The sequence below is a fragment of the Phocoena phocoena genome, chromosome 10, assembly GCF_963924675.1.
Source record: "Phocoena phocoena chromosome 10, mPhoPho1.1, whole genome shotgun sequence".
Taxonomy (NCBI): Eukaryota; Metazoa; Chordata; class Mammalia; order Artiodactyla; family Phocoenidae; genus Phocoena; species Phocoena phocoena.
In genome coordinates this window covers 44,953,606-44,980,115 of record NC_089228.1, presented here as the reverse complement: position 1 = coordinate 44,980,115, position 26,510 = coordinate 44,953,606, and the positions used below count along the sequence as shown (strand labels likewise).

Below are 26,510 nucleotides of genomic sequence, written 5' to 3'. Positions count from 1 at the left end.
CTGAGAGTTTTCCACCCCCTATCACGCACATGCACATACCCTGTCATCACCCAGCTGTGCAGAATGGATGCTTTGGGGGTCAGCTGACGGCTGACCTGTCTCTCTGAGGTGAAAATCCAGGAACTTCACCAGGCCCCTTCCCCCTTGTGGGACCAGCCTTTCTCAAAGGGCCTCACAAAGATTTCCCTCCAGCGGTGGTCCGGCCTGTGGGAGGGGAGCCCGAGATCTCAAAGGAACTGCTCATTTTCTAAAAATGGTCATCAGTAAAATATTTCCAAATGGAGTATTTGATCAAGTCCCTCAACAAACATAAGAGCCACCAGGGGAATTTTCAGCAGTCAATGTCTGGCCTAAATTTGGACTAATTGATGTCTGATGGTTTTAATTATATCAACCAAATGTGCTTTAATTTTCCTTCCCATTTCGTTTCCCTCCCGGTGTTATCAGTCCGAGGAAATTTCAGCAGCCCCTAATGTTTCCTTAGAGAGTCCCAGAGGATAAGGTAATGTTTGGAGGGCAGTGCAAGACAGCAGAGGAAGTAAGTAGACTCTTAGCTCTGCCCGACCGTGTCTGCCTCGTTCGGATGGGTGTCGAGGATGCTGCCGAGGTGACGGAGTCCCTCAGAAAGCAGGCTGCTCCCCGCGGCCAGGCTTTTGCTGACCGTGGCTGCCTGTGTCTGCAGACCTGCCCACCAGCCCTGAGCGGCCCCTCACTTGCCTTCCTGGCTGGAGGCCAGGCTGAGTGTTCTGGTCCAGTCTCCAGGCCTGGCTGTCTTGAACTGCAGCCCCCGAGACCCTCTGTCGGAACTTACAAACCCCAACTCGATGCCTCTGGAGTCCTCTGTCGTGGCGGCCCTGAGGGCCTGTGGTGACAAGGTACTAGACCCAGCCCCAAGGCTCCTTCTGTGCTTGTGAACTCAGTGGATTCACGGCGGCCCAGGAGCTCCTGCTCAGTGCAGCGTGTGACTATAAGCAGAAGTCACAGCCGGCCACGACCAACTGACCTTTCCCCCCACCTGTGACGTGTGTGTTTCAGGAGGAGGTTGAAGACTTCGCTCATTTAGGTGACAGTTTCACCGTGTGTTTCGGAAGTGGTCACTTACCAAAAAATGAAACACTCGTTTACTAAGTCTGTTTACAAGCTTGCTGATAATGGTCAGTAATTTATGCCCCGCCCCGAGAATTAATAAGTAATCCGTGTTACCCGTTTTTCAGATCTAAGCTCTCCATGCCTGCCTTTTCTTCCTCTTCTCGGAAAAGTCCTTGAATTGCTTTATTTCTGATAGAAATCTCCAGGGCTCTGTTTCCATAGCATAGAGGCTAGGATGCAGACTCTCCTCTCGTTCCCCCCAGAAGGATCTGTTTAGGTGCTTTGCCTGCGAGGAAAGGTCCGTGCTTGGCTCGTCAGCACCCTCACCCCGGCGGTCACCCATGCCTCACCTCTGCTGACCCCGGCGGTCACCCACGCCTCACCTCTGCTGACGTGCAGGCTCTGCCGTCCAGGACGAAGGGCCCGGCAGCATCTCGTCTGTGCTTAGTCGAAGGCTCAGCAGAAGGGAAGGTGCTGGCCGGAGAGTCCTTGGGTGTGGTTCGCTGAGCCCTGCCGCCTGCCCCTGGGCCGGTTCTGTATCCCCTCCTCACTGGCTCCCTGCTTCCAGCGGGTCCCTGCTTCTGCCACCTCCAGGCCCCCAGCAGGGTCCTTACCCCCTTAGGACCCGCGTGACAGCTGCTCTTGCCCCTCCGCAGAATACGGGTCCCCAGTCTCTTCTCGTGGCTCGTTCTTTCTCACCGTCACATCCTCACGCGTCGTCTCCTCGGGGAGACTGTCCTGGGCACGCGGCCGCCCGCCGCACTTTCTCTTCTCCCCTCTCCCCTGCTTGATTCTTCCTGACGCCCACCGCTGTCTCAAATTATCCTGTTTACTCTTTTTTTAATTGAAGTTTTGTTGATTTACAGTGTTTCAGGTGTACAGCAGAGCGATTCAGTTATACGTACATACGTATGTATATTCTTTTTCAGATTCTTTTCCATTATAGGTTATTACAAGATCTTGAATATAGTTCCCTGTGCTATACAGTAGGTCCTTGTTGTTTATCTGTTATATATAATAGTGGTTCTCTCTCTGTTAAACCCAAATTCCCAACTTATCCCTCCCTGCCCTTTCCCCTTTGGTAACCAAGTTTGTTGTTGTCTGTGAATCTGTTTCTGTTTTGTAAATGAGTTCATTGTATCAGTTTTTAGATTCCACCTGTAAGTGATATCATATGCTATTTGTCGTTCTCTGTCTGACTTATTTCCCTTAGTATGATCATCTCCGGTTCCATCCATGTTGCTGCAAAAGGCATTATTTCTTTCTTTTTTATGGCTGAGTAATATTCCATTGTATATACATAGGCAGCATCTTCTTTATCCATTCATCAGTTGATGGACATTTAGGTGGTTTCCATGTCTTGGCTATTGTGAATGGTGCTGCTAAGAACATTGGGGTGAGTGTATCTTTTTGAATTAGAGTTTTCGTCTTTTCTGGTTATATGCCCGGGAGTGGAATTGCTGGATCATATGGTGACTCTGTTTTTAGTTTTTTAAGGATATTCCGTTTACGTTTTAACTGTGTTTCTCACAGTGGAAGCTCTGCCTTGACACCCATCCTACACTATACCCCCAGAATCTAACTAAAGAGGACTTGGCATGTAGCAGGTGGTCAAGACACCCCGTCTTCTTCTTCTTCTTTTTTTTGGCCACGCCATGCTGTTTGCGGGATCTTAGTTCCCCAGCCAGGGATCGAAACTGTGCCCTTGGCAGTGAAAGCACAGAGTCCTAACCACTGGATCGCCAGGGGATTCCCAACACCCTGTCTTCTTGACCACAGAATCATGCTAACTAAGATTTGTCGACCCTTTACGGCTGCAGAAAGAGCCTTCATGTGTATTCAGCTCGTGTTGGACTGTGATTTCTTCTCTGCCCGCCTCTCACTAGCCTTGAGGGCCTTGGGAGCGAGGATGATAACGCTGGAGACCTCAAACTGAGCATGTCCCCATCGTCATTTCACGTAATCGCAGTCACGTTCCACACATTGCTTTTGTATTTTCTGCTCTTTACCTAACATTAGAGGGTGTGCGTTTTCCTGATTGTTCTTATTTATGATGCTGGATCACAGCAGCGTGGTTTAGTGGCCGACAGTATCCTCACTAGGTCGAGTGAGGAACTGGGGAAAGAAGGAAACTGGGGGGACCTATTAAGCCTTGTTGACCTGATATCACTCACTTGCCCCCGCCCCTTTCCCCACCATCCAATAGAAAGCTCAGAAAAAGGACTGGAAGCAGGCACTGAATAAGCCACTTCCGCTATCTGCTTCTCCACCTCAGAGCCCCACCATTAACACACACACCCTACCCACACCACAAATTCAAGGACTGCGTTGTCAAATAGACCCCTCAATATGACCCCATAGAGCATTCCTAAGGGTCAGCTGGGATTTGTTTGGGTCAAGCTCACATAATATCTCCTCACATAGTTCCTCACTTCTTACTACCCTAAGTTCTCACACTTACCAAATCACAGGACAGTTACTATCTTGGGTGTTTTCTCTTGTGAGGAACTGATTCCAGACACATCCCGTGGTTGACATCCTAGCACCACTGACTGGGAAACGTATTCTATCGTGTTTGCCTTTCTAAGCACTTGGATCAGGTCCTCTGGGGAAAATGGTGCGGTCTGATCCTGTGTTTCCCCAGAACTTTCTTTGGGCCAACTTACAGTTTATTCTTATATCCACAAGAGATCCACAATCCTATTTCTTTGCCAATTAAAACTGCTTTTTCCTCACTTATTTTGGACTTGGCTGTCATAGTTAGTTGGATCAGGTCTAAAAGATTTCCCAAACCAGCTATATTTATGTTCAACATTTTAAACTTACTGGATGGAATGGCCAGAAACTGATGTCATTATGAACAGTTTCTAAGCATTAAGGGCATTTTTACTGCCCCGAAGAGAGCTGAAGAGAGCTTCATTTAGCTGGCCTAAAATGAAGAGGGCAGCTACGGATAATTTTCTTCTAGAAAGCAACCGTGTCTCATGGGGTGAAAAAGAAAAGCATTCACATCCTCAACATGTCATCTCCATGGGCTCTGGGTTTAACAGGTGCCCACAGGTACAGACGGGAGTTTGGAGAGGAGAACTGAGGTGTCGGGCCAGGTTGGGGAGCGTACAGACCCCAGGAGGAGAGGAAGGAAAGGTCAACAGAGAGAAGAAAGTCCTTCCACACTGGCGTGTTCTCACTAAGGTCAGCTCGCCCGTGCCATTTGGTAACTATTTGCCCACCATCTGTCCTCCTTTGCTTTTGCTGCTTCTCCAAATCTGGAAAGATCAGATGAGAGGAGAGTACTCCCCAGTTTGACCCCGGCTCTAGAGACTGCGGTCTTAAACACGGCAGGCCAAGCCATTCCTTCCGGGACCTGGGCTCCTGGAAGCCGGGGCTGGGTCCCCCTGGGCCAGAATGGCAGCCTCCTCCTTACTCATGGAAGGTGTCAGCTCCTGCCTTCCCCAGTGGCCACTGGCTGTCTCTGTGCCACTGCTTCTGCAGCCAGACCCTTATGGGGGCGGCAAAGGGCAGCACGGCGACTGGGGCAGGGAGGGCGGTGGAGCGAGTTGGCCAGATCTGGGTCTCCGTGCCAGCCTCACCCCATCTCTAATGTGAAGTCATAGAAGACCTTCCTCGTAGGGTTATTGTGAAGAGAACAGGAGATAATGGTACACAAACTGTAAGTTCACGTCCCATCCCCAGCAGGGCCAGCCCTCCACCTGAGGGTGTGAGGAGAGATGCAGAAAAGCCTTCTGGTCGCCAGGTGCTAAGAGAAACTACCAAGCGCGTGGTGGTCTGCACATCAGGGTGTGTTTGCTGGAAGTACATATGATCCAGGGACTCCTTCGGTCAAGACCTGGAACCCCTGACGCTGTCTAGGAGAGAGATTCTGTGGACCCTGCTCCCACTGGAAATGTTGGGGATCAACAACAGCAACAATGAGGGGAGCAAAGGGTGCCAGACGATCTACCGGGGTGGCAGGGGGCACCAAGCAGCACGGTTGGCATGCAGCCAGTGGAGCCTGAAGTGAAACACCGTGTCATCGGTCACTCGGTCATTGATTGTTATTAATCAGCCAGTCGGCCATCAGCTGGGCAGTGTGCTTAGCAGACGTGAGGATGGAACGGACTCTCTGGAAGGGCACGTGGATCTTGAAGGTGGGGAGACTGGGTCTTAGCTCAGTTCCACTGCCTGCCGGCCAGGTGACCTTGGGCAAGTCACATTAGCCCTGCTGGCTTCCGTTTCCTCTTCTGTAAAGTGAGCCTAGGAAGACTTCTTTTTCATGGTCGTCAGAAAGAAGCTCACATATTTGAAAGCACTTAACCCTGTTCCTGCACACAATAGGTGCTCAGAAATGGTGGTTTCCTTTCTTGAACCAAATTCCAAGCTCTTTTTGCTCTAAGGCCTGCTGACTCAGTTAGTTTTATAGACAAAGGTGAATCACGACAATTTTTACCTGAAACCTAGGTTTTCTTAGCTCTGCCTATGCATGTTGGTGAACGCCCTGTGCATCCTCCCACCCTCTCCCCTCCCCGTTCTCTTTGAATGCTCGGCATGGAAACTCATGGGTGATCTTGAACAAGAGGAGCTCAGCTGTTTTCTTCCTCTTCAGCCTTCTTCAACTTGAGGAATCACTGTATCCGGATGCCACCGTCTCCCCGGGCCTCTGTGCTGCCAGGGTCTCCCCGTGAGTTAAAGCTACACTGGGCTCCATGCAGCGCGTGGAAGAACGCCTCCATAGCAGTCCGCCTGGATGCAAAGATGGTGCCGCTTCTGGCCCGATACCACCCAGCTTCACTGTAATGTCTCGGTCTCCCTGCAGAGAACCTGAGTTCACAGGATCTGGGCCAAATCCGGGTGACTAAGGCTTTGGAACTGGGCCTGCCTCATCCACAAGCCCACACCTCTGCCCTCAAGATGCCCCAGTGTATGTTCCAACTGGACTCCCTCACTCCTTGGTGATCAGCAGATCTACTGACAGGCATTCTTAGGGATGCCGCTAGATTTCCTTCAGATCATCCACCTGATTACTAGCCTGGGTCAGAAGGGGGCCTCACTTGCTTTTGTTGAGGAATACAACATTTCTAAATGGACTCCCGGGAAGGCACAGATGCCATGAGGCAGCCAAAGGCCGTGCGTGAGAATTACTCCCTTCCATCCCGGATACATTCAGCAACTCATGGAAGACGCACACGGGCCTGGATGCAGAGCAGCTTGTATTCATACAGTCTTGCTTTAAATGTGGATGTGAAAGGCAGCTCAAGAAATTTCTGGAGACACCCAGAGTGAGCACCAGGTGGAAAGCGGGGAGAGGCTGCCAGATTCCATCACGCCGACCAGAGGTTCTTCCCAGATTCCAGCCTGGCATCAGAAGGCAAGGGGATAGCGTGTCTCAATATGCAAGGGGTAGAAATGGCTTTGGAGTAACAAAAACCTTAACCGAAGAGAAGACAAAGTATATGTTAGGAGAACAAAATAAAGGGGCTCGATGGATAGGTTTATTTTTGAAATTGAAACTCTCTGAAGTAGAGTTGTCATAGCTACCTGCTTGTTTTTACTCGTATTTATGAGATCTGAAGGCCACGGAATTAAAATAATCCTCCCGTGTGTGAAGTGCGTGTCTGTAACAACAAGCGCCGGGGAGCACCTGGGCCACGCTTGCTCTCGTCAGCTCCGTCTGCTGGGTTTTTTCTGGTCTGTCCATGTTGCCCGGGCCTGTCCAGAGGAACTCACGATTAGAAAACTAAGGTTAACTTGGCGGCGGCGTGCCACACACATTCAGGATCAGGGAAGAGACAGACACGTATCATTACACGCTCGTAACAGAGGCCGGCGGCCTGCCTGTGCCTGCCTCACTCACGGCTACGGAGCTCCACACGTGAAACCATTTCCAACCAGAGACGCTGGCAGCGAAGCTTTTACGAGCTGCAGGAGGACGATGCTGTGAGTCAGATTCATGAGCATAAACTCACAATGTATCACGATGATACAAAGTAAAGTACATTCTGACTTAACGCGTTTTTAAGGCCTTTATTAATGTTGGCACCAGGCCTGGCTTTGTCCCCCGGTGGCCACTGTGCCCCAGGAGACCTAGTCTCCCCTCAGCTCCCCCGGGCACGCTGAGGAGGCTGCCAACTTCAGGCTCCTGTCATTAACCGAGGGCTTGAGATGGCTTCTTTTGGTAGTTTGCATTTGGGAAGCTGAAATCCGGAAAGGAGCCAGCCCACACTCCGTCCTGGACGGTGGGTGTGTTTAAAAAAAAAAAAAAAAAAAAAAGCCACTACCTTACAATTTGTGAGCCTGGTGGGAACGTGAGGGATGATTCTGCAGGACACCAGCCTCTCCTTTCAGTGTTTTGGTTACACAGTGATTCCTGAATGCTCATTGACACAACCCACGTTCAAGGGACTGTAGCAGAAGGTTGAATAAAGTAGCATATTTACCCTCAGTCCATCATCTGCTTTTTCATATCCCCTCAATTAAACAGAGATGGAGGAATTGTCTTTCCAAGTTGATCTTAATTCTAAGCTCAAATTCCCGACCTTTTTATGGTGTTTCCCTTAAAGATCCCGATGTTTTGAATGGATGCCTGTCTACCAGGTGAACTTGTATGTATTTAGTATAATTCATGTTTCCATTTTGATTGACTTTAGCCATCCAGCTACCAGTCAGATGTCTTAGGAGCAGGAAAACTGTGAGGCAGGCGTGGCTTAGTTTTCAGGAAATGGACACCTGCCATTTGATGTTTTGAAATAATAAAATCTACTCATGGACTCTTAGAGGTCCAGGAACCTCTGCTATAGAACATTATTGCAAAATAAAATTGTTTCCTTGTCTTGGCTAATGGAAGTGACTTCTAGTGAAAATATTAACTACAGGAGGAAGGTACTGTGTTGACTCTCTTCGCTAGTGTCCTCTTGCATTATTTATTTTCTTAGAGAGTCACTGCAGTGCTCGCTCTTGACTACTGTCATCAGAGCCATGAGAAATTCTCCAGCAGTTGCTCAGCCGTGAATTCAGTATCTCAGTGGACAAGTGTCACTTTCCCTCCTGCCTCATGAAGGACGGGTCTCAGGGTGCCCAGAACGTTCTCTGCTTAGGTAACTCAGAAGAGGAGGAGGTGGGATGACTTTTGAGCAGACCCATAATTTGCTGTTTAACAAAGTTTAAGTACTGAGAAAATAGAAGGGTAAAGGCCACACTGTCTGATAAATACAGTGGGATGTTTCTAAAAGAAGGTCGGTACCCATCATAATTTATAACCTTTGGTGGCCAAAGAGGAGACCAGACTCTGGGAGAAAGGAGTAACTCATTCCAAAGGATTATTTCAAAGCCATTTAAAATCCTATTACAAGCTTGACTAATCCTAGGAAATTGGTGTCAGAGGGCAAAATAATTTAGCAAGGCAGATTAAAAGTCTTATCTTTTCAAAAATTATCCAGACTTATCTTTACTGATATCTCATTAAAAATCCAGTCAGACCTATATACCAAGTAAGGCATGAAGGCTTTCCTAGCTGTTTTTCCATTTCCCTGTTGAAGGACGTCTCGGTTCCTTTTTCTTTTCAGTGATTTTTGAATAAAGCTACTACAGACTTTTGCACGCAGGTTTTCGTGTGGACATAAGTCTTCATTTCTCTTGGGCAGATACCTAAGAGTACAATTGCTGGGCCGTATGGTAAAACTACGTTCAATTCTATAAGGAATTGCCAAAGTGTCTTCCACCGTGGCTGTACCATTTTGCATTCCCACAGCAATGAATGAGAGTTTCTGGTATTCTGCATCCTGGCTGGCCTTTGTTATTGTCAGTTTTATGAATTTTAGGCATTCTAATAGGTGTGTAGTGGTATTGCATTGTAGTTTCAATTTGTGTTTCCCTAGTGACAAATGATATTGAGTATCATTTCATGTCCTTGTTTGCCATCTATAATACCTTCTTTGATGAAGTGTCTATTCAGATATTCTGTCCATTTAAAAAATTGGGTTATTCTCTTGCTGAATTTTAAGAGTTCTTTATATGTTCTGGAGAAAAGTCCTTTATCAGATATGTGATTTGCAAATATTTTCTCCTAGTCTGTGCTTTGTCTTATTCTCTTATCAATCTTCTACAAAGAGCAAAGGCTTTTAAAAAAATTTTATTTATTTATTTTTAAATTTTTGAAATTGAAGTGTAGTTGATTTACAATAATGTTCGTTTCAGATGTACAGCAAAGTGATTCAGTTATACATACATATGTATATATCTATATTTTTTATTCTTTTCCATTATAGTTTATTACATGATATTGAATATAGTTCCCTGTGCTGTACAGTAAATCCTTGTGGTTTATCTATTTTATATATAGTAGTGTGTATCTGTTAATCCCAAATTCCCAATTTATCCCCCCCGCTTTCCCTTTGGTAGCCATAAGTCTGTTTTCTATGTCTGTGAGTCTGTTTCTGTTTTTAAAATAAGTTCATTTGTACTATGTTTTAGACTCCACATGTAAGTGATATCATATATTTGTCTTTCTCTGACTTACTTCACTTAGTATGATAATCTCTAGGTCCATCCATGCTGCAAATGGCAAAATTTCATTCTTTTTATGGCTGATTAATATTCCATCGTACATATATAAAGAGCAAAGTTTTTAACATTGATAAAGTCCAATTTGTCCATTTTTTTCTTTCAGAGATTGTGCTTTTGTGTTGTATCTAAAAACTCATGAACAAACCCAAGGTCTCATATCTTTTCTCCTATATTTTCTTCCAGAAGTTGTATAGTTTCACATTTTGCATTCAGATCCATGATCCATTTTGAATGATTTTTTTTTTTTTTTTTTTTTTTTTTTGGCCACGCCTCACGGCTTATGGGATTTTAGTTCCCAGACCAGGGATCGAACCCAGGCCCTCGGCAGTGAGAGCGTGGACTCCTAACCACTGGACCGCCCAGGAATTCCCTTGAATGATGTTTTATTTGAGGTATTAAGACATGTTCCTAGGGTCCTGTTTTTGCATATGGATGTCCATTTGTTCTAGCATCATTTGTTCAAAAATGTTCCCTCATTCAGTTACCTTTGCACGCTTGTCAAAACTTTGACATTGTTTGTGTGGGTCTGCAAAAAATCCTGCTGGGGTTTTGATAGAAACTGCATTAAACCTATATTTCGGGAAAATTAATATCTTTACTATATTGAGTCATCTAATTCATGAACACATTATATCCATTTATTTCGTTTTTTAAAAATTTTATCAGCGTTTTATAATTTTTAACATAGATCCTGACATATTTTGTTAGATTTATATCTTTGAAATTTGTCAGAACTTGCTTTATGACCCAGTATGTGGTAATATGTTGAAAACTTTCCATGGACATTTGAAAACAACATATATTCTGCAGTTGTTAGATGAATTTTTCTATATATGTCGATTAGGTCAGGTTTGTTAATCTTGTTGTATAAAACGTCCATGTCCCTTCTGATTTTCGTATGCGTGTTACTGGGAGAGATTGAAAAATATCCCACCATGATTATGGATTTGTGTAACTCTCACTTTGGTTCCGTCATTTTTTTGTTTTACAGATTTTGAGGTTGTTATCAGGTACGTTTAGAATTTAGACTTGATATATCTTCCTGGTCAGTTGATCTTCTTTTTTTTTTTTAATTAATTAATTTATTTATTTTTGGCTGTGTTGGGTCTTCGTTTCTGTGCGAGGGCTTTCTCTAGTCGTGACGAGCGGGGGCCACTCTTCATCGCAGTGCGCGGGCCTCTCACTGTCGCGGTCTCTCTTGTTGTGGAGCACAGGCTCCAGATGCGCAGGCTCAGTAGTTGTGGCTCACGGGCCTAGTTGCTCCGCGGCATGTGGGATCTTCCCAGACCAGGGCTCGAACCCATGTCCCCTGCATTGGCAGGCAGATTCTCAACCACTGCGCCACCAGGGAAGCCCAGTTGATCTTTTTATAAATATGATATGTCTCTCCTTATTCCTAGTTATAATTATTGGCTTAAAGTCGAGTTTGTCTGATATTAGCTATGCCAACTTCCTTTGGTTACAATTTGTGTGGCATCTCTTTTTTCGTTCTTTAAACTTCAGTTGCTCTGTGCCCTTATATTTAAGGTATGTTTGTAAGCATCATGTAGTTGTGTTTTATTTTGGTTATATCTAATCTAACAATGTTAGTTAGTCTTTTATTTGTAGTACTTGGTAAATTTAGATATTGATATATTTGGGCCTACATTTACCACATTACTCTCGATTTCTGCTCTGTTTTTCCTTCCCTCTTTGGGTTTGGGTTTGTTTTGCTCTTTTTCTAGTTTCTTAACATGAAAGCTTGGATTATGGATTTGAGACGTTTCTTTTTTAATGTAAGTATTGTACTATAAATTTCTCTTTAAGCACTACTTTAGCTGTACCCCACAGACGTTGATATATTGTATTGACATTTTCATTCAGCTCAGAATCATTTCTAATTTTCCTTGGGATGTCCTCTTTGATCCTTGGATTATTTGAGCGTGTTGTTCAATTTCCAGTTGATTTGGAGATATTTTTGTTATCTTTGTTATTTATTTCTAGTTTAATTCCATGATGATCAGAGAATATAATTTATGTGATTTCAGTTCTCTTAAATTAGTAAATATTTGTTTTTTCACCCAGAATATTGTATACCTTGGTGAACGTTCCTGGATTCTTGGGAAAAAATGTAAATTCTGCTGTTGCTGGGCTTTGTGCTCTACAAATATCAGTGAGATCCAGTTGGATGACGGTGTTGTTCAACTTTTCCATATCCGTGCTGATTTCTGGTCTGCTCATCCTATCTGTTACTATAAGAGTTATTTGAAGTCTCCAGCTACGGTTTTGGATTTGTCTGTTTTTCCTTTCAGTTGTATCAGTTTTTCTTTATGTATTTTAAATTTCTGTTGTTAGATGCATACACATTTATTGTTCTATCTTCTTAGTGAGAGAACCCTTTTATCAGGATGCTATGTCTTTATTTATCCCTGATAATTTTCTTTGTTCTAAAGTCTTCTTTGCCTGATATTAATACAGCCACTCTAGCTTTCTGTTGATTCCTGTTTGTATGGTGTATCTTTTTTAACCTTTTATTTTAACCAACACAGGTTGAAGGTGAGCCTAGAAGTTCATAAATAATTTTATGGGGTTGCTTTCTTGAGCTCTTCCCTGTTATCTCCCCAGTACTTTCTGGCTCCCTGGGTCTCCCATTTTCTGTCTGGCCACAAACGGCTTAACCTCCACAATTGTCATGTCGGGGCCAAACATTGTGAGAACAGAGAGAGAGAAGAGTTTTGGCTGATGGCTCCTGTTGCTGCCACCACAGAATTGCCTGGGGCCTGGGGCAAGAGAGAACTGAGGAAGAGGAAAGGGGGGTTCATCTACTCTCTCTGAGCTTTTCGAAGTTTCCTTTCCCATTCCCCAAGCCTGGCTTCTCCTGGGGCTCTCTCGTGTGCCCCACTTGTGGGGTTTGGGTGTGTTGAGTTCAAGGTGGTCTGTACTGGAGGGAGAGAGGAGATGGCGCTTCGGTTTCAGTGTCCTTCCCCAATCTGCCAGTGTTGTTTACTCTTCAGTGTTCTGAAAGAGCTGCCCTGTCCATTCTGTTCAGGTTTTACATGGAAAGGGTGGCATGTGTTTTCTCTGTCTTTCCCAGAACTAAAACCTCTGATTGATATTATTTAAAATTTTTATTTTCTAATTAACTCATATTGATAGAACAACAGTTGATGTTGCTAGTAAGAGTTCAGGTAAGTGGCCAGATCGCATAGTTTTCAATTAATTCTCTGGGCTTTGTTTATGCTTTGCATTTATGTCAGCTACACACGGTGCTATCCTCGTCTCTCCCTTTGATCACACAGTTTTCACCGTATTCTTCTGTTTGCACCTTCCAGCTAGCCTCGTGAGTGAATGTAGTCTTGTTATCTCTTTGCAGCTTGGAGCACAGCCTCTTACCCACGATCCCACGGTAGGGCTGGTAAGGGCAGTGAGTCTGGATGTAGCTCAACTGAGCTGTATGAGGCAGGGTTTTGAGAAAAATTAGATGGGAATCCTCGCTGAAGACCCTTTCAGGGTAAGTTTGTGCTTGCTTCAGACAGAATTGAACTACAGCAGCCTTCTGAACTCATCAAGTGGTGTGTAATTTCAGAACAGATTTACACACAGCTCTTTTAAGATGCAAATCTTTGCAGAAATTACACCTGATGCAGTCGAGCTGGCAGCTGGGGTCTGGCACACTCAGGAAGCGGGATAGGGGCTCAGTGGAGGTGCAGATTCATTCACGTACAATTCAGAGGCCACATTAAGGTCTAACTACCCCTGTGACCTTCCTATCACCATGAGTGATTGATTAAGAAATATTCAGCCTCTCCCTGAGAACTACAGAGATGATAATCCAGCCCTGGTTGCTATGATCAAGTGGAAAGACAGAAAATGGTGGGGCCAGCCGAGGCCAGCCTGGTTCCAGCCTCATGTGGGGTTAGGGTCAAGCTCCCTGTGTACTGCCGTAGTGGTCCCTTAATCTCACTAAGCTTCAGTCACCTCATCTATAAAACACACAACATGCTTACCTTGCAAGGTGAGGCTACTGAAAGGGATAAGTGAGAAAATGTACGGGAAACTGCAGAGCCTTTTGAAATGTGAAGTTCCATACAGTGTTTATTAGAAAATATTTATTAAATATCAAAGATAAAAATAGGACATGAAAGGTGCATTAAGAGAAACAGTCTAATTGCAGAATCAAGGTTCATTCCTGAAGTCTTCTCTGCCTCGTAGGGCATGGACTCGTTTTACCGAAGGGCTGAATTAGGAGGTCTCCAGGAGCCTGGGCTGGGTCAGCGCCTATCCGAGTCCCTTCCAGCCCTGATAGTTTATGATTCTGCCTCTGGCGCCCAAGTGTCCCTCCTCTGTGTCTCCCGGGACGGTGGCCATTGGCAGAGGCACACTTCCCAGGGTACGCGGGTGAGGGTGTGACCAGTTTGATTCCTAGTGCCTCTTTCTTTTCCCAGGCTCCTGAGATCACGGGAGCCCAGCATCATCCTTCTGTCTATATGAAAGAGGTTGTGTTGGGCTTGGGACGCATGGGCCCACTGGGTCCCGGAACCGACAACTGGAAAGTTTGTCCACCCATGATCTGCTTTAACTGAAATGTTCAGGCTTCCAGAACACAGACCCTCCTGAGGGACCGACGGGAGGCACCCCATCCTCCCCTGGCGCATCTCCAGCTGCAGCGGACTCCTTCCTGCTCACCCCAAGGGTTGCCTCCGTGGTCAGCAGTGCACTGGGGCTCAGGGCTCACTGCCCGATAGCACTGGTGGCCTGAGACTCAGGGTGCCCGTCCAACGGATCATGGGTCAGGGATGGGCCAGCCGACCGCTCTCCTCTCCCTCCCTTGCAGATCACCTCCAATGAGAAGCACCTGGAGAGCCTCAAGAATTCGGGCAGCCTCCTGCGGGCTCTGGAGTGGCTGGCTCCGGCTGGGGGGTACGTAGGCCCAGGAGGGCTGTGGGAGGAGCAGCACAGAGCGTACCTGGGCTCAGCAAATAGCCTGGCATTCCTTTTCTCCACTCTTCTTTCTTCCCCCGCCCCCCGGTTTCCCCTACACACCAGGGACCATCACCTTCCCGCCTGACACTGCCCACTGAGATCCCTCCCTCCCAGTGTGGGATGGGCTACTCTGCCCCCCCCCACCCCCCAGGAGTCCCCACTATGGAGGCTGGGGGAGGTAACAGGAGGGAAGAAAAGAGCATCCTAGCCGTGCAGCATGGGGAGGCCGTATTCCCATCTACAGATGGGGACGGGAGCGGATTATGACCAGGTGGGAGACCTGATGAACCTCATGAGAAAAGCAGTACCTGTTTGTGCACACGTGCCCCCCGCAGCAGCCTGGCCAGAGGCCCCGTTACCACCACCTCGCGGAGGGTCTGGAGGCCCACTCTACAGCCCCGGCTGCCGTCAGAGGGAAAACTTGAACGCCTAGAAGAGTTTGACACTGAGAAGCTGAGGTTAGGTCAGCCTCTCAGTCCTCAGCTTCGCAGTCAGTACGTCTAGAGCATCCTGGAAGCGAGGTGCCGAGAGCAGGACGGCCCTGTCACCCGGAACACGCTGCACCCTGTGGAGGGAGGAACCGGCCTCTCTGCCAGCCCCCCGGTGACGCCGATGCCGGTGTAGTGAGGGCGCTGGGAGGGCTCTTGCCGCACACACCCCTGCACTCCCTGGAGAGGCGGTTCCAGGGTTGGGGGGGGGGGCGGGTAGGGCTGACGAGTCATTTAAAATGTTAGTGCCACGTGACCAGAGAAAAATGGCATGGGAATAAAGAGAGAACTGCCCCCAGGTATCCACCCTTTAGGCAGCCGGTGTGCTGTGTAATGGCTCGCTGCATGTGACAGCGCCAGGGCCTGGCAGGTGGGCTCTGGGGGCAGTTCAGGGGCTTGATTAAATGACTCGGGTGAGTGCCTTGTCGCCAGAGCTGAGGGAGGCTGCCGGAGGGCGTGGTGGCCCCTGAGCTGCAGCTGCTCTCCCTGCCCTGGGGAGGAGGCCCCACCTGCTAAGGGGTACCTGGCCTTCGCTGGGTGTGCGGGACGCGGGGTGGTGCACGGCATTCCTGGTAGTTTATTTTCAGGGCCACAAGGTTCTGTGGAATCTGCTTCCTGGTGTTTGGGGTTTTGTATTAGTTGGAGAAGCATATGCGGTTGAGGTATTGCTGGGAAGGTGAGTCTGCGAAGGCTCAGCTCCATGCAGCCTTGTTGTATTAATCCTGGATTGGGTGGGGAGGGGACAGCGCCTCCTGGCCTACCCCACCCCCTTTACTCTGTAGCTTAAGCCAAAGATGTCAGTTCTTTCCCGTGGTTACTGTGAGCTGAGGGGAAGGACGGGCTGACTTTGATGGGAGGGGCCCCTGCTCAGCCCGGTGGCCCCTGTGGTGTAAGGCACGGACACTGGCTCCCCGGGCTGGGCCATAGGCCTTCCGCTAGACTGGTTTTTGTGAGGAGCGGGTGATGACCATACCTGGGGACCCTGGCCTTGTGCAGACAGCTGAGATGAGGCCCCTGTGAGCAGAGCAGATGTGTGCTGGCAGAGGGTGGGAGAGCCACCGGGAGGCATGGACTTGAGCGGGGAGCTGCTGAGAGCCCTTCCTCTCCACGGCCTGCCTGTGTGGGACTCCCCCGCCCCCCAGCTGGGTCCGAGGCCGGTACATATTCATGCTCTACCAGTTTGGGAGCGCTGGACCCAAATTTGGACCAAACATGTGAAAACGAGCCTCCCTGAGGCTGGTGGCCTCTTCCGTACCCACACGTGTCACTCCAGCAACTAACACGCCTACACCAGGCAGATCTCATACTGGTCGACAGGCTGCTGCTCTGAAATTGTCCTGTTCGGGCTTTGTTCGGATGGCCCCACCAGAAGAACGGTTTCTCGTGTTGACAAAGAGTGACTGGGTGGCAGCATTCTCAGTTCTGATGGGGCCCTGCCAGGTGGGTGTGTCCTCCTTGCCGGTCACTGGCCCCCAAGGGCTGCTCTGGCAGGCGGAGCGGGCAGCACGGCTCCACCCGAGTAGCCTGGTCTCAGCCGGGAGCAGGCCAAGTTCAAGTGCATTCCCTCCGCCCTCAAAGGGGCCTTTGATGCACAGAGCAGGAGTGCGTGGCACCATCTCCGACCACAGTCCTGTCCCCCTGCGACCCACCTCTTTTATGCGGCCCCCTGGCACTTGGCAACAGCTGTATTTCTGTGTAGCGAAGGGTGTGCTGTCAGCTAATTTGATACGTCAGGGCACGCTGCTACGCGCCATTCTTTTCTTCGGTGACAGTTGTTAAAGCACAGGTTTAAATGTGTCTCAAACAATTTGCTCCAGTAACGAGGTTTCCATTTGCAGCTCTTAATTGCACATCCGCACCTATGAGAATAAACCCATGAGACCTATGAGAATGAGCTTCTGGCTGATTGGCCAGAAGGGGCAGCATGGAGCAGGGAGTGTCAGCAGCCGGGATCTTTGCTGGATGGCACAAGTCAGCTGCAGGCAGGCGCCGGGCAGGCTCACTGTGGGCCTCGGGCCAGCAGGCTCTGGCTGCCATCCGCCTGACTTGCCCTCACAGCTCAGCATCGGTGCACCTGGCCAAAGTGGGCTCAGACGTCGAGGGGTGGGTGGCAGGGCCGGTGCTGAGCCCCTGTGGGACTGTGGGCTCCGGGGTCCTCCCCTCATGGCCCTGGAGCCTGCAAACGCTGTTTCTGCTTCTCGGGATGATGCTAGGGGCAGCTCTGGGAAGCAGCTGGTCCATCAGGTACTCGGGTGCAAAAGAGGCCAGCCCCTTTGGGAGACAGCGCATTTTACCCTGGGGATGCCTAAATGTCTCTACTTTGGTTTTTCTCACAGTTCGTCGGCCAACAGTGCAGTGGCTTCCTTGGCCCTGGAGATCCTCCAAGCTGCTGGACACTAGGCAAGAAGGCATTTAGCACGAGCCCACTCTGCGGCACCCACCCTCAGCTACGCACATTCACCACGTGGCACCTACAGCTCTATTTGGATCTAATAAAGTCAGCTGAACCCAGAACCTCTGACTCCAGATCCTAGAACACCCACTCAGAATGGACCTCCTCGGTGCATGTGTGATGCATCTGGGAACCCCAGGTTTGCTAGCTGTTCTCAGAATGCTCTTTCCCTCTGTGTGGGCCAGGTAGGCCTCTGCTAAAGCCTGCACTGCCTGTGCTAGTCTAGGCCTGCCAGCGTCTATAAGCATCTTTCTTCTCTGGAGAAGATTTAACAGGCAGGACTAGGCAGGAATGCTCTCCCAGCTACAGCTCCAGAGCAAGCCTTTGGAAGTTATAGTCTCTTCTCTTCCTCCTACTTTTACCTGCTTGGCTTTTCTTCATTTCAGGGATGAAGTGATTCCAAGAATCTTGGGGAGAACTGGGCAAGACTGCACTAACAGGAACAGGTGGTTAAAACTTTGCCTAAAGGAATGCAAAACACTCAAGGAACGCTGGCTTCCTTGAAGATCTGCTCATCTAGATGGGATGATGGCATCAAGGTAGAATCACACCCCCAACTTCTACCAGTGACCGCCCCCCCCCCCTTATCCTCGAAGCCTTTCCAGCGTCTTCCTCACACATGTGCCCCTTAGTGCCCCCTGTGTAAGAGTCAAGCCTGTGAAAGTACTGGGTGGACACTGCGGAAAGGGGCTGGGACTGTTGTACTGAGGGAGGGAGGGGTGGACCCTGGGCAGCTTGAACCAGGTGAGCAAGTTGAGAACATTCCTTGGCCTCCTCTCTGGGTCCTCTGTTTCCCCACCTGCAGAATGAAAGGGCTCGACTACATCAGTAGCTGCAGTGCTCTGGGCTGCCTAGAGAGGGGATCTGCCCCTTGACACACACTGCCTGAGCCCAGATGGGCTTCTGTCCCAGGCAGCAGCCCCTATGTGGGGGGAATGGGCGGGGGACGCAGAAGCGGGAGGCACAGGGGCACAAAGGCGGCCCCACGCCTACTGCATCACGGGAAGCTGGGCACACTGTCACCAACAGGCCCACTTTGCCACGGTGATCTGGGTAATGTGCCAGCTTCCATTTGGCTTTGTAACGAACACAGCAGCTCCGTGCCCCCCTCCGTCAAAGGCGTGGATGTCACTTACCTTATTTAAACCTCACCACCTGCCAAGCAGACCTTCTTATCTCCATTTCATAGGTGAGAAAACTGAGGCTCAGAGGAGCCAGTCCACTTGCCCAACTGCTGGGTTGAACTCGGGACTCAGACTCCGCAGCCTGTGTGTCTGCCAGTGGGATGTCCAGAGTCGAGCTGAGTAGCAGGGGTGTAAGGGGGAACCCCACCCAGGAGCAGGCAGTGTCCTTTGCTCTCATAGCCTCCTAAGTGCCCCACAGGAAGTCCTGCTGGGCAATGTGCCCATCACCAGGCTGTGCGCCCAGGTGGCCCTGGCCTGGCTGGATTTGTTCCTGGGGTGGGGGAAGCTGATGGGGAGCAGCTGGAGGCCTGGCCTTCAGCTCCTGTTGCTTTGCCTCTTTGGTCCAGGGAACAGGCACAGTTCTCCCTGTTTTCCCAGAAAATCTGTTCTCTCTCCTTTCATTCAGCTCTTAGGGGAAGCACCCTGGAGTTCTGGACCTAGAGTCCCCCAGAAGGTATTTCAGAGCAATCGAATTCGTCTTTCTCTACCCTTTTGAGTCGAGCAGGGAGGAGTCTTTGCTGCTTAAGGTGAAACAGGAGGAAAGTTTTAACATTCCAGAACCATGTTAAGTGGACCATGCCTGGCCCTGAGTCCCACAGCCTTGCCTCTTTGAGGAAAGGCGTATTTGAATAGGCAAGGGGCAAGGAGGAGATGGTCCCAAGCAGGGCTAGTACCCCACCAAGGGTGTTCAGCCCAGGGTGACAGGCGCTAAAGCTAGCCCACGCCAAGTTTTGCACCCTGGCATGAGGCTGTGTCCTCCTGGAGTTAGGGGATCCTTTTTGTCCTTCTCACAAAGGTGCCTTACGGAAAGCAGCAGCCCCAGTCCTAATGAGCTGAGGGAGGGGACATGAGCAGTCTGGCTGAGTAGACAAGAGGGAGGCGGAGAGCAGTACCCTTCCCCTGCCCCACGTGAGAGGCCCATACCCTTTTGCGGCTTCCCCGGCTCCAGTTCTGAGAAGACCTGGGCCCCAGCCACCCATCAGAGCTCTCAGGATTCTCGCAGTGACCAGAGGCCCAGACCCAGGTAACGACCGGCCCTCCTCTTCCCACCACCTCCAAGCTTTAGCTGTTTGCTAATTGGCTACAGTCCATCGGCTGAGCCCCCCAGGGGTGAATGGCGTCACTGAAGTTGCAGGGTGAGGGGGCGAAGGAGGCAGCAGGAGCATTTCTTGCGTGGAGCGGAGCGGAGCGGACCGGCGAGTGGCTGCACCAGGCTGCCTTCTTTCCCTAACAACAGGCCCAAAGCTTTGAGACCTTGCCTCAACTTACAGCCTGAGAGTAGGTGCCCAGGGAGCTGTCCCTCTGTGACGATCTATCTGGGGTGACTCTGGCCTGGGGGGTATCCTGAGAGGAACTGACAGTCATCTGGCAGCTAAGCAAGTGGCTCTGTAGGACGCAGCAACAGAATTTACCGACTGACGGTTCTTTGGGCTTGTCTAGCTCTTCCCATTTCCCATACTGTCATGAGGTTTCCCCTATTACCTCATGAGGTTCTGAGGTCAATTTTGTGAATGCAAGGCAGCTCTTAGCCCTGTGGGACAGCTCAGAAGTGGAGGCTCCGGTGGCTAAGGCTTTTGTCCAAAGTGAGCGATAGTGAGAGGACCTGGGTCTCTCCTGCCTCCACTTGAAGCAAAATGCCCTTTATTCTCCCTCCTCCAACAACAGAAAAATATGTAGAAATAAATCTCTCTGATAAATGGACTTACGCAGGGGCTGAGGTAGGAGCCTCAGGAGGGAACTGGTAGGGAAGGGGGCGGCAAGAAGCTACAAAAGCCCAGAGAGGCTTGGTCCCTGGGGAGACCTGTCTGGAGTGGGGTGGGGGCAAGACTCACTGAGTTTCAGGAGGCTTTGGCCCCAACAGCCTCAAGCTTCCAGGAGGCCGAGGGCGGGAAGGGGCAACAAGCACCAGCCTTGGCCCAGAATAAGGACCAGGGCTGTGTGGAGTCTTGCTGTGACCTGGAAGAAGGCTGGCCTTTCACACCTGGCCTCTGGTCTCTCAGAGGCTTGATGCTGAGGTGGCAGAGGAGGCCAGTCACCCCCCTGTAGATTACTCATGAGGTGGGGAGGTGGAGTGGACACCACACAGGGCGTTGATGAATAAGAAAAAGGAAGCACTACCTTTTCAGCTTCCCGCCCCCATTATTTTCTAATTGCATTTGATGGGTGTTCACTCAAGCAAGGCAAGCAGTTAGATTCTCACCTAGTAGAACAAAACAACTGCAGTGGAGCAACTCAGCTCTCTGCTGGTTTACAAACCATATGGCACGATTCGGATCTTCTGTTTTTATTACACTAATCAAGACATATTTATCTCAAGATCTTTCACTGTCAAGGATTCCAATAACCAGATCAAAGCCTCATGTCTAGAACACCTCATCCAACATGGAAAAGCTTCATTTTTCAGCTCATTGGTGGTCACTGCCATGGGATCAGATGTCCTACGCACCTCCATCCCCAGGTAACCACTATTCTGTTTTTTTGTGGTAATCTAAATTTTCTTGCTTTTTAGTTTTACTATCTCTAGATGATCTCCTTAAAACAGTTTGCCTTTCTTTTTGCACCAGTGCAGTCCTACGGCATGCATTTGTGACTTGCTTTTGTTCAGTATCATATTTGAGATATACCCATACTATTGTGTTGAAGCTGTAGTCTTTTACTGCATTGCGGCCATTCTCTTGCAAATTATTGGACACGTGGGCTTCCAGTGAGGGCTTTTGATATTTTGTTGATCATGGATTTTTTCTTGCATTAATTTCAGTTTTATCCAAATGGCTACCTAACTGTTCTACACTTTTACTAAAAAGTCCCTTTTTCACACTGACCTCCAATGCTACCCTTAAAGTGTCTATTGTCTTCATCTTATTCTGTTCCCTTAGTGTATACTTCTACACACGTGCCAATAACAGTGTAAATTTTACCACCTCTAGCTTTACAGTTAGGCCTTGACAGCTGACAGAACAAGTCCTCCTGTCATCTTATTCTTCACAAGTGTCTCTGCCGTTCTTGGCTCTTTGTCCTTCTAAGTGCACTGCAGAACTACCTTTGCTGAATCAGATTAACCTTCATATAAAGTTTTTACATGGAACTTCAAAACTATAATGGTTTTAGGCAAAGCTCTGAAATGTTTTTGGTTTAAAAAAAAAAAACAAAACACCCTGCTGTGGTTCTTTATGTTAAAAGCTGAACTCACTGAAGATCTTCGCTCTAACCAATAGCTCTAGCCTACCTAATAGCTCATGCAGTGCTGCCCTGGTTCTCTGTGTCATGCACTGGAGGCACAACTGCCCCCTCACCAGGTACACAAATGTTTCCTCTCCAATCCCAATTACATCTTAGACCACAGGGAAGAATTTACAAAGCTTTCTCAAAGGGTCCTCATCCAACAAAAAGGTACTGAATACATATTTTTAAATACACAGTAAATCACAAACAGCCCTCCCTAAGCACAAAACACTTCCATGCTTTTTAAAGCCCAAAACACAAGTTCTAACAAACAGGTCTACTGACTCTGCCCTCAGGGATGAACTAAGCCTGTCAGACCTACCACCAGGATGACAGGCTCACCTGGCAGACAGCATGGAAGAAGGCCCATTCTAGTTCTCTCTGATATATTCAGATAAACACCGGCAGGTAAACCATCTTAACTATCAGTTCAAAGTGGAGTTGAAGGAATTCCCCGCTCCAAATGAGTCACACTTCTGTGAAGGTGCTTGAAGTCCAAATCCAGGTGAGTAATTCTTCATTATTACCTTAAAGGAATGAAACCATGTGATGGAGTCTGGGGTGGGGGATGCCTGTTGGGCAACACGGGACAAAACTGAAAGCCAAAGAACTAGATGCCTTTAGTCACGTGGGCAGGATTTATACACGTGGCTGCAGCCAGGATGAAGGAGTCTTGGCCATAGCTCTAAGCCCAGAGTCCTTCAGTTGGAGACGATGGACTCCCCCCCTCTTCTTACACAAGCTCAGAATCAACGTTCAAGGCTGAAACACTTTTGGTGCAATTTAACCCAGGGGTAAGTGCTAAAGAAGCTTGGCAAACAATTCCGTCTACTAGCAGTAAGGCTCTTTCCATCATTACTTAAGTTTATTCAACTTCATCCTGAGGAAGACACATAGTGAAATAATTTATTACCCTCGCAAACCACTAAGTGACAAGGAAAAAAAGGTGACACAATCGAATGAATTAAAAGTTTAATTCTGAACCATTTTTATAACTGCATTTTCTCTTGAAGCATTTGTATCACCGCAGGTTACAACAACTTTGGGATAAAAGGCAACTGGTAAACTGTCCAAAACAAGGTTCCAAATAACACCTCTTACTGATTTACCCTACCCATACATATCCCAAATAAAGTTTTTGATCAAAAACATGAAATAGATCCACCTGCTTATTTTAAGCATATTAAAAAGGAAACTAATTGGACCATTTCTATTTGTCTATTTTATACAAAAAGGCTACACAATGTTACACTTTATTCAGATTACAATTAGAGTGATTATGAATTAGTGTTCTACACCATTACTCAATTTTTAAAAATTAGAAATTGCTGTAGCAGTATTCACTATAACTTAACACTATGAGAGACTTAAAAAACTAACAGTTACTGCAAAAAAAAGAAAAAAAAAGCTACTTCAAAGCAAGCAAAGTCAGTACCATTACAGATATTTAAAAAAAAATTTTAACAAGCAAGGCTAGAGTTTGATAAATTCCATCTTGTGATCCATTCTTGTGCATTCTTCACTTCTTGAGTCACTCCCAAAATCCATTTGTATTGTTACTCCTCGACCAAAAAGGACCAGAACAAAAAGTTTACTTCAATTGTTCCCATAGGAAACTCAGCTTGGTTAGTGTGTCAGGCACTTTCTGAGATACCAGCCCACCCCTCGAGCCCTCTCAGCAACTCTACAGGCCAATCACAATGCAAGTTCAGACAATACAGCTGTATAAAGAGAGAAAGGCTGCTATTAATGTTTAGAACAGCAAATGTTACTCATTTGAGTATTAAGTTGCAAAAGCTGTGGCAAAAAACATTAACGTTAATAACTTCCACACATGACCACGTAACAAACCAGAAATCTGAGAACATTCACATGTTCCAAGACATCTCCTTTCAATGTATCTTTTTTTGTGGCAGATTTACAAATAGGCCTAAACCACTCCCACCCTACCAACCAGGTCTTTCTGAAGTTCTGTAGGCAGAGTAAAAGTATTTTACCCAAACTGGCTTTTTTAACTTCTTACCTAAAGGATGATTTACAGGTCAGTATCAAACCAGGCCAGCTGATTGCTGTCACCTGGAGGCAGCCCATCCATGAGGTCCTGGGCATGCCCCAGATCTGGCAGCCCATCAACTGGATAGTCAGCACCAGGGTGGTGGCCGCCCATCTCATGCTCCATCATGGGGTCCATACCCAAGGCATCCTGGCCGTATCCACCAGAGTGAAAAGAACGATAGCTGGGATCTAGGAGAGTCAGGGGTAGCAACGAAATGGGTAAGGGAGAGAGAGAGAGAAGACATAAAAGTGAACACTAAGGTTAGGAACATCCAAGGGCAGCAAGCTTGTCAGAAAGCGCTGCTTTCTAACCTCTTCAAAGTGCCAGTGCCAGGCCACCCATGAGGCCACACAAAGCCTGTTTCCACCAAAGGCAGACCAGCAGGTTCTCGTCCTGGGCCTCTGGCATCTACCCAGGCAGGGACAGGTTCCTGAGGGGGGAGCAGCAGCAGCAATCTACTGTGTGTGACACCGAGGCATCAAGGAGTCATGGCAGGCAGTGAAGGCAAATAACAAGGAGGTCTGGCAACTGTCATCTATTGTTAGAAAGTCCAGGCGACACCCACAAAAGTACAAAGAAAATGTGCCAGTTTCCAATGAAACCTTTATATGTTTTGTATTAAGGGTTAACAACATGTACCTGTGAAGGTAAGAAGCTTATAAGCTTTAGTGGTTTATTAACTAGGAAAAACCAGGTAAGATTATAAATTTAAGATGAATAGTTACAGCTGTTAGTGGTCTACCCCTAATTATGCTCCACTCGCCACTACCCAGGTTTGAACTGTATTTTTAGAGTTTTCTGCAAAGCTAACTATGTAAATACCCGTCCCAGAGCGGAGCCTGGGGACAGAAGTTGCCATACTCTCACTTCCTGGGTGGGTTGTAGACACAGGTATTATGGGTTCTCTGAACAAAAAAAAACGGAATAAAAAGCCAGGCGACTTGTCCCCCCTGCACTGTACTGCAGAGGCCTAGCAGTAGTGACGTGTTTACTGGTGTGATCCCACTGCTTGCTCAGTGCGGCTCAGAATTCCCTGTGCTCCAATACAGAGACTACTGCTGACTCTAGAATTTAAGAACTGCCTTTAATTGCTACCACTACTTTCCTGCCAACACTGGTTTCCCAGATGAGCAAACCAGCTCTTTTGATAAAGCTTTGGACCTTTAGCTTGATCTGGAGATAATCAAGAAATGTGAGACACATACCATCCTGGCGATATCCAAGGGGTTCTCCCTGGGCACCGATATCAAGTCCAAGATCAGCAGTCTAGATAAACAGGTATAAAGCAAAGAAGCAAAATGAAAATTCTCAACTCAGAGCATACTGTCCAGTATTTTGAAAACATACTTATTTTGAGATTATGAAAAGAATAAAGAACTCAAACATTATAGAAATACTTAGAAAATGCAGAATTACTCTGAAATACAGATGTATACAAATACAGAAATACTTCAAACTCTACCCTTCAAAGATACCTAGAGATACTAGAGAAACATGTTTTCCCATTGCACACAGTATTAAAAATACTAATTTATTCTTTCCACAAGTATACATTATTAAGTACTTACTACGTGCCAGGCGCTGTTCCTGGTGCTAGAAATATAACAGGAAACAAAACAGGCAAAGTGTCTACCCCCAAAAGGAGCTGCTGACAGGATATGTTATATGAAAAGACTTTTAGAGCCTGCGCGGCTAGAAGAACGAAGTTGCCATTAACTGTGAGAGGAGAGGTCTGGAGAAAGGGAGTGGGTGAGGAAGTTCAGAGCTCAAGCTGGAACATATTGAGATTGCCTATTAAACAGCCAACTAACATACTACTCACTGTTGGGCAGTTTGATTTATTTTTTTTCCACCTAACAATATACAGGATCTCCCTCCATTCATTCAACAAATTTCAACAAATATAATTCACTTTATGACTATGTACCATAATTGAAAAAACTTTCAGGGTGGTTCTACTGTTTCAATGAACAACTGTACTGAGGACAAATACTGAACAAATTAATAGAAATTCAAGTAGAAAAGTAGGTGAAAAATTGAGCATTTTTTAAGTACTGATAAACCGACCTCCAACTACCGGTGGTTAATAGACTGCCTCTTTCCCAACAACCTTTTGAAAACTGTTCTTCAATCTGCTAACGTTTTCATCTGTCTCCCTTGGAAATTCTAACTTGTTTGTTCTGAATAGGCTGTTTTTAAAGCTGTAGTTTTTCCTCACAGCAGTTGCTAAAAGAGTGTAAAGAATGAATATTCAAGCCAAGGACACAGTCGGTGCAAATGAACGTGTGCTGAGTGGTCTGAGAGGAAACCACGAACCGCCTTATACCTGCTCTAGCAAACAGCCCAATAAGCGTGCTCACGCTGCCTACCTCATTCCAAGCCATTGGCTCCGTTCTGAAGAGAGAACTGGTCAGCTCAACTGAAAGCCGTTTCTTATAATCCTGTGGCTTGTCCTCAGACATTCGGAACAAAACAGCAGCTGCATATGTTGCTGGGAG

General features: G+C 47.6%; 2 protein-coding genes across 3 annotated transcripts in view; one reads left to right on the top strand and one right to left on the bottom strand.

Annotated features, from left to right (window-relative positions):
* Positions 1-17,498, top strand: part of ULK4 (unc-51 like kinase 4) — a 512,874-nt gene extending 495,376 nt beyond the window's left edge. The window contains exons 35-36 of the mRNA XM_065885322.1: positions 14,462-14,547; positions 17,435-17,498. Of these exons, the coding sequence (XP_065741394.1) occupies positions 14,462-14,547; positions 17,435-17,498 (150 nt within the window). The remainder of the gene's footprint in view (positions 1-14,461; positions 14,548-17,434) is intronic.
* A 5,415-nt stretch (positions 17,499-22,913) lies between these two features.
* The window catches only part of CTNNB1 (catenin beta 1), a 42,755-nt gene continuing 39,158 nt past the window's right edge, over positions 22,914-26,510 (bottom strand). Inside the window, exons 13-16 of one of the 2 annotated variants that reach the window (XM_065885343.1) lie at positions 26,382-26,503; positions 25,218-25,278; positions 23,980-24,200; positions 22,914-23,677 (exon numbers count right to left, since the gene is read on the bottom strand). In XM_065885343.1, the coding sequence (XP_065741415.1) occupies positions 23,992-24,200; positions 25,218-25,278; positions 26,382-26,503 (392 nt within the window). In that variant the 3' untranslated portion in view covers positions 22,914-23,677; positions 23,980-23,991. The remainder of the gene's footprint in view (positions 23,678-23,979; positions 24,201-25,217; positions 25,279-26,381; positions 26,504-26,510) is intronic. The other variant, XM_065885342.1, reaches the window with a different exon arrangement.